General features: G+C 47.2%; 1 protein-coding gene across 2 annotated transcripts in view; it reads right to left on the bottom strand.

Moving 5' to 3' along the window:
* Positions 1 to 502: 502 nt before the first annotated feature.
* Positions 503 to 11,109, bottom strand: part of syt11 (synaptotagmin 11) — a 28,055-nt gene continuing 17,448 nt past the window's right edge. Inside the window, exons 3-4 of one of the 2 annotated variants that reach the window (XM_031891441.1) lie at positions 2,933 to 3,053; positions 503 to 1,964 (exon numbers count right to left, since the gene is read on the bottom strand). In XM_031891441.1, coding sequence (XP_031747301.1) covers positions 1,654 to 1,964; positions 2,933 to 3,053 — 432 coding nt within the window. In that variant the 3' untranslated portion in view covers positions 503 to 1,653. Of the gene's footprint in view, positions 1,965 to 2,929; positions 3,054 to 11,109 lie in introns of both variants that reach the window. The other variant, XM_031891440.1, reaches the window with a different exon arrangement.

Here is an 11,109-nt window from a genome sequence, read left to right as displayed (position 1 = left end):
AGGGAAGAGCGACTAAGCTGATAAAGGGAATGGGCTCAGTTATGGGGAAAGGCTGGCCCAGTGGGATTGGTTACACTGGGGGGGGGCAGTTAAGGGGGGGCACTATATATAAATATTATAAGGGGGGGCAGTAATGAAATAGAGAAAGTACAGGGAAGAGCGACTAAGCTGATAAAGGGAATGGGCTCAGTTATGGGGAAAGGCTGGCCCAGTTGGGATTGGTTACACTGGGGGGGGGCAGTTAAGGGGGGGGCACTATATATAAATATATAAGGGGGGGCAGTAATGAAATAGAGAAAGTACAGGGAAGAGCGACTAAGCTGATAAAGGGAATGGGCTCAGTTATGGGGAAAGGCTGGCCCAGTTGGGATTGGTTACACTGGGGAAGGGGCAGTTAAGGGGGGGGTCACTATATATATAGTCAGTAGGTACTTACCTCACAGGACCCAATAGATTTATAACCTAATTATGAGTTCAGAATGACTAATAAGCCTTAATATAATTATTGTAGGGAAATATTGTATTAAAAGCCCATTTGTGGGTCCCGACACAAAGGTAAGTATACAGTGCGTGAGTAAATGGTTTCTGGCACGCGATGCATTGCTGATGGGGGCGCAATATTCAGCATCGCTACAGGGGGGGCAAATAGTCTTCCCATGGCTGCAGGGTAAAGTTCAGTGCATAATAGTGTTGCTCAGGGCTACCTACAGCACAATGGCAGTGAATGAGGGGCCACACACAGTCGGGGGGGTCGTGCCTGTAGCCAGTTGAAAGATAGACATGGGGCTGTTAGACATTAGTAAAAGCCCCTCTAAGCTTGTATTCCCTGTAGACTCACAGTCTGACCATCTACAGGGGGCTGCTAAGGACTTCATGGGGGGTACAATATGGGGTTACAAGTATTGCTATGGGCTGACTGAAGGGAAAATGATCCGTTTCCAAGCTCCCCTTTGCTACAGAGAGATGCAGATCATGCCTGACGGCAAGGGCTATAATGTCTACGTGGGGCAACAGTAATGTCTGACCTGCCCAGTCTTTGGTCACCTTACTGGTCTCCACAGGTTACTGCCTCATACATATTGAATGAACTGGTCCGAGGCAGAACGGAGCACAAGCACATACAAGGCTGTGGAATATCCCGGGTTGATAAGTACCTACCCCGCCCTGTACATCAGTGAGAAGCTTCCGTATCGCCTCTCAGCGGCCCTAGGAACGCGCTGAGCTCTCTTCCAACCCACGCGGTAGCAAGGTGTGCCTGACATGCACAGGGCTAACAAGGAGTTTGGCCACAGGGTCAACATGGAGTTCTAGAAAGGGTTCAGAAATCCAAGTGTGTCGTAAACATGCAATCAAGTGAGTACAGTCCTGAATAGGAATACATACGTAGAGATTTCTTATGCTCTCGTTAGTAAATATTTAGGGTTAGAATGTTCTGCGTGTCGTTGTAAGAGCCAACTGCCTATAAAAAGTTTCATCTACCACTAATACGAGGTGAACACCATCTGCAATGGGCCGACCTCCAGTAGGTGCCCTGGTCACTGGTGGGGTTATACAAGGATACACAAAATGGATCTTTCCTGCCACTGCACGGCTTCAGCCCTTCTAGCCCCCTCCTGATACGTGTTCAACCTTACACCCAAACGGTCCCAACGGTTAGTACTCGCTCAGGCAGTGCCACTTGGCCACCGGCTTCCGTGGGTTCTCGCAGACCTCCCGCCAGTGTTCAACTCCGTTGGCGGTAACGCTGTGAGCGCCTAAAATGACCCGACCTATCACCTGATTCTTAACGGTGCGGTCAAAGTCGATGACGAGGAACTCGATGCTGATGTCTGGAAGAAGGTCGGTGGGAATGTCATAGATGAAGGACTCGTTAAAGACCGGATTCAGCGTACACTTCTTAACGTGAGTCTTCTTCTTGGCAATGCGCTTCCTGCTGTAGTACACGTTCACCTTGACGTATGGGTCTGTCAGGGAAGAAGAGAAACTCCCTAATTAAACTACTCAGGGTTTTCTACTGGGGCAATAATTACCCATGAGCAAGATAAAAACCATAAGAGCGGTCTCAATACGTCATTGGATGGAGTGTAATGCAATATATGCAGCAACTCATCAGTAAGGGGCGCTACTTAGTCATTTGTTGGGGGGACAGAAGATTTCACCATCATCAGAAGAAGGGGTTATGTATTCTAAGGCAGGGTAAAGAACTTTCTGCCACCATGGGGGAAATAAGTGGTTCATTCATGGGGTTCAAACAAACCTAGAACGTAATATAAAAGGCCTCAGGAACAAGGGATATTAAGAGGAACAAAACTGTACCCCTTTGTGGTACACAGAAGTGGGGCAGAATTAGTAGGTGCAAGGCAGCCCTGACCTGCACCCAACGATGCCCCTGCCCCTCATAAATACAGCACTGCCAAACGCTGCTAGTAATGTATTGTCAGGGGGGTGCAAACAATGTCCCCCACGTTCTGTGCTCGGAGCAAGCGTGCAAACATGGCGGTAATTTTGCACATTGCTCCCTGCCCTGCGCTTTGTCAATTACCCCTCATTTCTAGCCCAATTATCTGTGAAGCTTTAGTTGCCCATTAACTACATTTTTCAAATCACAAACTTGAATTTTCAAAATACAAATTTTCGAAAAAGGCAAATGAAAAACTTTGGCATCTAAACGCTGAGTGAGTTCATGAAGAAACGCGTCAATCCCCTGTAATTATATCACACAAACAGCCCATATATATAACAATGTTACATCCAAATAAACCATTTCCAAAAACTTCTACTCGTTTAGTCGTATTTTGGAAATTTGGAAAAAAACTCAAAACTCAAAAATACTTAAATTTGATTTTTGATAAATGTGCCTCCCCTTGGGGCAGAACCTGCACACAGATATATGTGTTTTATTCATGGGGGAGGCCAGAGAAATAGCTGCTACCTGAGAGGCCGGTGATGTCCATCCTGGGCAGGTGTTTGGCTTTCAGCACCACCACGGTCATTCTCTGCGCCACCGGATGGTAGGAGAGCGACACCTGCAGCTCCCCTCGACTCATGCATTTCTGTGGGGGGAGAAGAGATACCAGGAGCTACATTGATACTCTACTTATTATTATACTTTTATATAATCAGTCCCTGGCCCACAGGAGCTCAGAGAGTCGGGACATACGTGGTGCTGTACAACAGGAGTCGGGACATACGTGGTGCTGTACAACAGGAGTCGGGACATACGTGGTGCTGTACAACAGGAGTCGGGACATACGTGGTGCTGTACGACAGGAGTCGGGACATACGTGGTGCTGTACGACAGGAGTCGGGACATACGTGGTGCTGTACGACAGGAGTCGGGACATACGTGGTGCTGTACGACAGGAGTCGGGACATACGTGGTGCTGTACGACAGGAGTCGGGACATACGTGGTGCTGTACGACAGGGTCGGACAACGTGGTGCTGTACGAAGGAGTCGGGACATACGTGGTCTGTACGACAGGAGTCGGGAACATACGTGGTGCTGTACGACAGGAGTCGGGACATACGTGGTGCTGTACGACAGGTAGTCGGGACATACGTGGTGCCTGTACGACAGGAGTCGGACATTACGTGGTGCTGTACGACAGGAGTCGGGACATACGTGGTGCTGTACAACAGAGTCGGGACATACGTGGTGCTGTACAACAGGAGTCGGGACATACGTGGTGCTGTACAACAGGAGTCGGGACATACGTGGTGCTGTACAACAGGAGTCGGGACATACGTGGTGCTGGTACAACAGGAGTCGGGACATACGTGGTGCTGTACAACAGGAGTCGGGACATACGTGGTGCTGTACGACAGGAGTCGGGACATACGTGGTGCTGTACGACAGGAGTCGGGACATACGTGGTGCTGTACAACAGGAGTCGGGACATACGTGGTGCTGTACAACAGGAGTCGGGACATACGTGGTGCTGTACAACAGGAGTCGGGACATACGTGGTGCTGTACAACAGGAGTCGGGACATACGTGGTGCTGTACAACAAGAGTCGGGACATACGTGGTGCTGTACAACAGGAGTCGGGACATACGTGGTGCTGTACAACAGGAGTCGGGACATACGTGGTGCTGTAGAATGACAGCGACACAAAGTACACAGTCTGGCCAATCACATCTCATTGTTCTTACATTTCCCTCGAGCTTCACTCGGGGAGCTCATTATTGTCTCATCCCATAATTAGCTGCTTCTTGGTACTTACAGGCAGAAGTGGCGCTGAACAGGAGGAAAGGGTTTCCATAATGGAAATTATTTAGTTGGAAGGAAACAAAGGCCTGATGTCTGCCTGGAAAATATTCTGGCTGGAGCTACTGCTATCATGGAGTAAAGGGTGGGCCCTGCAGAACCTTATGGGGGGGCGAGGAGTGCCGTCGGTGCAATTGTGCCCAGTAATGTCTATGAGGATGCACTTTAGGATCACCTGGTGGTACATAAGTGGAATGGCCTCCAGCTAAAGGGATGTCTATGTGAGATGATGCACTTTAGGAGCACCTGGTGGTACATCAGTGGAATGGCCTCCAGCTAAAGGGATGTCTATGTGAGATGATGCACTTTAGGAGCACCTGGTGGTACATCAGTGGAATGGCCTCCAGCTAAAGGGATGTCTATGTGAGATGATGCACTTTAGGAGCACCTGGTGGTACATCAGTGGAATGGCCTCCAGCTAAAGGGATGTCTATGTGAGATGATGCACTTTAGGAGCACCTGGTGGTACATCAGTGGAATGGCCTCCAGCTAAAGGGATGTCTATGTGAGAGGATGCACTTTAGGAGCACCTGGTGGTACATCAGTGGAATGGCCTCCAGCTAAAGGGATGTCTATGTGAGAGGATGCACTTTAGGAGCACCTGGTGGTACATCAGTGGAATGGCCTCCAGCTAAAGGGATGTCTATGTGAGAGGATGCACTTTAGGAGCACCTGGTGGTACATCAGTGGAATGGCCTCCAGCTAAAGGGATGTCTATGTGAGAGGATGCACTTTAGGAGCACCTGGTGGTACATCAGTGGAATGGCCTCCAGCTAAAGGGATGTCTATGTGAGAGGATGCACTTTAGGAGCACCTGGTGGTACATCAGTGGAATGGCCTCCAGCTAAAGGGATGTGAGATGATGTAATTAGAAGGGGTTGGGCAATGGGGCACCCAATATACCATCAGTGCTATGAGAAGCCTTAGCGCCCCCATCAGGCTGAAGCTACGTCTGTGCATAACCTAAATAAGCAGAGCCCTGAGACCAACTGGTGTTACAATGTAAATGACACCATTTTGTCTCCTTAGGGAGGTACTACGGAACCTGACCCGAGCTCCACTGGCCTCTTGTACCCTTTATCCATAACAGCAGAGTTTTGGATTCTAAGCAGAATTAGTTGATTTAGAAAACACATATCATACATGGAAATGCTCTTGGACTCATCAGACTAGTAAAAGAGAAGAAAAGGTGAAATCACTGGGGGTGCCCTCCCCCCACTGATTATACCCACTTACCCGGGCCAGTGCGCCAGTTGGTAGAAAACTGCTCTGGCCCGGGGCACCACAGATCGGTCAGTGAAAAGCTGACATTTCATTTAAGTGCACATGTGCCAGCCTGGGGCCACTGAGAGATGGAGAAGCCAATCAACCGCTGTACCGCAGGCTGGTGCAGTTTACTGCTCACAGTAATACTCCCCTGGGGTATCAGGTAAGTGATTATTATCACGGGGGGGAGGGGAACATTTGGTACCAGCCCAGTGATCTCTTCCTTCCTCCTTCTAAATCTGTGCCTTCCTAGAATCAGATATTTCCTGCTATTTATATTTATTTATTTTTTGATATTTATATATATATATCACTTGGATCGGATATTTTCCTGATATTTATCTGTGTTTTACTGAGAAATACCAAATTCCAGAGAGGGAGAAACACCAGGAAATACCAAATTCCAGAGAGGGAGAAGCACCAGGAAATACCAAATTCCAGAGAGGGAGAAGCACCAGGACATACCCAATTCCCGAGAGGAGGAGAAACACCAGAACATGCCCAATTCCAGAGAGGAGGAGAAAAACCAGGAAACACCCAATTCAAGAGAGGGAGAAACACCAGGACATACCCAATTCCCGAGAGGAGGAGAAACACCAGAACATACCCAATTCCAGAGAGGAGGAGAAACACCAGAACATACCCAATTCCAGAGAGGAGGAGAAACACCAGAACATGCCCAATTCCAGAGAGGAGGAGAAAAACCAGGAAACACCCAATTCAAGAGAGGGAGAAACACCAGGACATACCCAATTCCAGAGAGGAGGAGAAACACCAGAACATGCCCAATTCCAGAGAAAAGGAGAAACACCAGAACATACCCAATTCCAGAGAGGAGGAGAAAAACCAGGAAACACCCAATTCAAGAGAGGGAGAAACACCAGGACATACCCAATTCCAGAGAGGGAGAAACACCAGGAAATACCCAATTCCAGAGAGGAGGAGAAAAACCAGGAAATGCCCAATTCCAGAAAGGGAGAAACACCAGAATATACCCAATTCCAGAGAGGAGAAGAAACACCAGGAAACACCCAATTCCAGAAAGGGAGAAACACCAGAATATACCCAATTCCAGAGAGGAGAAGAAACACCAGGAAACACCCAATTCCAGAGAGGAAGAAATACCAGGAAATACCAATTCTAGAGAGAAGAAACACCAGGATGTACCCAATTCCAGAGAGGGAGAAACACCAAAACGTACCCAATTCCAGGGAGGAGAAGAAATACCAGAACATACCCAATTCCAGACAGGAGGAGAAACACCAGGAAATACCCAATTCCAGAGAGGAGAAGAAACACCAGGAAACGCCCAATTCCAGAGAGGGAGAAATACCAAAACATACCCAATTCCAGAGAGGAGAAGAAACGCCAGGAAATACCCAATTCCAGAGAGGAGGAGAAACACCAGGATATACCCAATTCCAGAGATGGAGAAACACCAGGAAATAACCAATTCCAGAGATGCAGAAAAACCAGGAAATACCCAATTCCAGAGAGGAAGAAACACCAGAACATCCCCAATTCCATAGTGAGAAACACCCCAGGAAATACCCAATTCCAGAGAGGAGGAGAAACACCAGGACATACCCAGTTCCAAAGAGGAGGAGAAACACCAGAATATACCCAATTCCAGAGAGGGAGAAACACCAAAACGTACCCAATTCCAGGGAGGAGAAGAAATACCAGGACATACCCAATTCCAGACAGGAGGAGAAACACCAGGAAATACCCAATTCCAGAGAGGGAGAAACACCAGAAAATACCAAATTCCAGAGAGGAGAAGAAACACCAGGAAACACCCAATTCCAGAGAGGGAGAAATACCAAAACATACCCAATTCCAGAGAGGAGAAGAAACGCCAGGAAATACCCAATTCCAGAGAGGAGGAGAAACACCAGGATATACCCAATTCCAGAGATGGAGAAACACCAGGAAATACCCAATTCCAGAGATGGAGAAACACCAGGAAATAACCAATTCCAGAGAGGGAGAAACACCAGGAAATACCCAATTCCAGAGAGGAAAAAACACCAGAACATCCCCAATTCCAGAGTGAGAAACACCCCAGGAAATACCCAATTCCAGAGATGAGGAGAAACACCAGGACATACCCAATTCCAAAGAGGAGGAGAAACACCAGAATATACCCAATTCCAGAGAGGGAGAAACAACAGGAAATACCCAATTCCAGAGAGGGAGAAACACCAGGAAATACCAAATTCCAGAGAAGGAGAAACACCAGGAAATACCCAATTCCAGAGAAGGAGAAACACCAGGAAATACCCAATTCCAGAGAAGGAGAAACACCAGGAAATACCCAATTCCAGAGAGGGAGAAACACCAGGAAATACCCAATTCCAGAGAGGAGGAGAAACACCAGGAAATACCCAATTCCAGAGAGGAGAAGAAACACCAGGAAACACCCAATTCCAGAGAGGGAGAAATACCAAAACATACCCAATTCCAGAGAGGAGAAGAAACGCCAGGAAATACCCAATTCCAGAGAGGAGGAGAAACACCAGGATATACCCAATTCCAGAGATGGAGAAACACCAGGATATACCCAATTCCAGAGATGGAGAAACACCAGGAAATAACCAATTCCAGAGAGGGAGAAACACCAGGAAATACCCAATTCCAGAGAGGAAGAAACACCAGAACATCCCCAATTCCAGAGTGAGAAACACCCCAGGAAATACCCAATTCCAGAGAGGAGGAGAAACACCAGGACATACCCAATTCCAAAGAGGAGGAGAAACACCAGAATATACCCAATTCCAAAGAGGAGGAGAAACACCAGAATATACCCAATTCCAGAGAGGGAGAAACACCAGGAAATACCCAATTCCAGAGAGGGAGAAACACCAGGAAATACCCAATTCCAGAGAAGGAGAAGCACCAGGAAATACCCAATTCCAGAGAGGAAGAAACACCAGAACATCCCCAATTCCAGAGTGAGAAACACCCCAGGAAATACCCAATTCCAGAGAGGAGGAGAAACACCAGGACATACCCAATTCCAAAGAGGAGGAGAAACACCAGAATATACCCAATTCCAAAGAGGAGGAGAAACACCAGAATATACCCAATTCCAGAGAGGGAGAAACACCAGGAAATACCCAATTCCAGAGAGGGAGAAACACCAGGAAATACCCAATTCCAGAGAAGGAGAAACACCAGGAAATACCCAATTCCAGAGAGGGAGAAACACCAGGAAATACCCAATTCCAGAGAGGAGGAGAAACACCAGGAAATACCCAATTCCAGAGAAGAAAATACCCAATTCCAGAAAGGGAGAAACACCAGGAAATACCAATTCTAGAGAGAAGAAACACCAGGATGTACCCAATTCCAGAGAGGGAGAAACACCAAAACGTACCCAATTCCAGGGAGGAGAAGAAATACCAGAACATACCCAATTCCAGACAGGAGGAGAAACACCAGAAAATACCCAATTCCAGAGAGGAAGAAGCACCAGGAAATAACCAATTCCAGAGAGGGAGAAACACCAGGAAATACCCAATTCCAGAGAGGAAAAAACACCAGAACATCCCCAATTCCAGAGTGAGAAACACCCCAGGAAATACCCAATTCCAGAGATGAGGAGAAACACCAGGACATACCCAATTCCAAAGAGGAGGAGAAACACCAGAATATACCCAATTCCAGAGAGGGAGAAACAACAGGAAATACCCAATTCCAGAGAGGGAGAAACACCAGGAAATACCAAATTCCAGAGAAGGAGAAACACCAGGAAATACCCAATTCCAGAGAAGGAGAAACACCAGGAAATACCCAATTCCAGAGAAGGAGAAACACCAGGAAATACCCAATTCCAGAGAGGGAGAAACACCAGGAAATACCCAATTCCAGAGAGGAGGAGAAACACCAGGAAATACCCAATTCCAGAGAGGAGAAGAAACACCAGGAAACACCCAATTCCAGAGAGGGAGAAATACCAAAACATACCCAATTCCAGAGAGGAGAAGAAACGCCAGGAAATACCCAATTCCAGAGAGGAGGAGAAACACCAGGATATACCCAATTCCAGAGATGGAGAAACACCAGGATATACCCAATTCCAGAGATGGAGAAACACCAGGAAATAACCAATTCCAGAGAGGGAGAAACACCAGGAAATACCCAATTCCAGAGAGGAAGAAACACCAGAACATCCCCAATTCCAGAGTGAGAAACACCCCAGGAAATACCCAATTCCAGAGAGGAGGAGAAACACCAGGACATACCCAATTCCAAAGAGGAGGAGAAACACCAGAATATACCCCAATTCCAAAGAGGAGGAGAAACACCAGAATATACCCAATTCCAGAGAGGGAGAAACACCAGGAAATACCCAATTCCAGAGAGGGAGAAACACCAGGAAATACCCAATTCCAGAGAAGGAGAAGCACCAGGAAATACCCAATTCCAGAGAGGAAGAAACACCAGAACATCCCCAATTCCAGAGTGAGAAACACCCCAGGAAATACCCAATTCCAGAGAGGAGGAGAAACACCAGGACATACCCAATTCCAAAGAGGAGGAGAAACACCAGAATATACCCAATTCCAAAGAGGAGGAGAAACACCAGAATATACCCAATTCCAGAGAGGGAGAAACACCAGGAAATACCCAATTCCAGAGAGGGAGAAACACCAGGAAATACCCAATTCCAGAGAAGGAGAAACACCAGGAAATACCCAATTCCAGAGAGGGAGAAACACCAGGAAATACCCAATTCCAGAGAGGAGGAGAAACACCAGGAAATACCCAATTCCAGAGAAGAAAATACCCAATTCCAGAAAGGGAGAAACACCAGGAAATACCAATTCTAGAGAGAAGAAACACCAGGATGTACCCAATTCCAGAGAGGGAGAAACACCAAAACGTACCCAATTCCAGGGAGGAGAAGAAATACCAGAACATACCCAATTCCAGACAGGAGGAGAAACACCAGAAAATACCCAATTCCAGAGAGGAAGAAGCACCAGGAAATACCCAATTCCAGAGAGTGAGAGACACCAGAATATACCCAATTCCAGAGAGTGAGAAACACCAGGAAATACCCCATTCCAGAGAGGAGGAGAAACGCCAGGACATACCCAATTCCAGAGAGTGAGAAACACCAGGAAATACCCCATTCCAGAGAGGAGGAGAAACGCCAGGACATACCCAATTCCAGAGATGGAGAAACACCAGGAAATAACCAATTCCAGAGAGGGAGAAATACCAAAGCATACCTAATTCCGGAGAAGAAGAAACACCAGAACATACCCAATTCCAGAGATGGAGAAACACCAGGAAATAACCAATTCAAGAGAGGAGGAGAAACACCAGAATATACTCAATTCCAAAGAGGGGGAGAAACACCAGAATATACCCAATTCCAGAGAGGGAGAAACACCAGGAAATACCCAATTCCAAAAAGGAGGAGAAACACCAAGAAATACCCAATTCCAGAGAAGGAAATACCGAATTCCAGAGAGTAGAAACACCAGAAAATGTTTCTAGCTCTGGTCTGTTCCCCCTGGGTTGTTACTTGGTCCCTTGTCTGGTTCTATGTTGTAGCTTTAG

This window comes from Xenopus tropicalis, chromosome 8 (assembly GCF_000004195.4).
Source record: "Xenopus tropicalis strain Nigerian chromosome 8, UCB_Xtro_10.0, whole genome shotgun sequence".
Lineage (NCBI taxonomy): Eukaryota > Metazoa > Chordata > Amphibia > Anura > Pipidae > Xenopus > Xenopus tropicalis.
This window is presented reverse-complemented; position numbering and strand designations above follow the sequence as displayed.